We start from the raw sequence: 336 nt of genomic DNA on the forward strand, positions 1-336 counted from the left end.
CGGCATTGTATGTTAGCTGATAAAGTGTCACTTATCCTCGTCTCAAGAATGGAGGAAGAATAACTCCCCCACTAATCTAACGACATTATCACACATAACGATACCAATTAAATGGCAAATCAAACCTGTTAACAGTGAAAACTTGGATATTAGGTATATCTTCGAATTTGTAGAGCCCGAAGGAAGTCTGTGTCTGTACTCAGGGCCAGTGATGAAGTAAGTGCCATTCGAAGTGAGTGCCCATGCCTGTACACATATCCACACGCCCATGACCAGTGCCACGGAGGACGCCCACATGTTGAGATACACTGTAGAGACGGGGTTTTGGCCTTATAA

At 44.3% G+C, this 336-nt stretch overlaps 1 protein-coding gene across 1 annotated transcript in view; it reads right to left on the minus strand.

Moving 5' to 3' along the window:
• LOC119594909 overlaps positions 1 to 336 on the minus strand; it is a gene marked incomplete in the record, with an annotated part of 2,720 nt that overhangs the window by 1,345 nt on the left and 1,039 nt on the right. Inside the window, 1 exon segment of the mRNA XM_037943982.1 lies at positions 126 to 308. Coding sequence (XP_037799910.1) covers positions 126 to 308 — 183 coding nt within the window.

This window comes from Penaeus monodon, chromosome 34, assembly GCF_015228065.2.
Source record: "Penaeus monodon isolate SGIC_2016 chromosome 34, NSTDA_Pmon_1, whole genome shotgun sequence".
In the NCBI taxonomy this organism is placed as follows: domain Eukaryota; kingdom Metazoa; phylum Arthropoda; class Malacostraca; order Decapoda; family Penaeidae; genus Penaeus; species Penaeus monodon.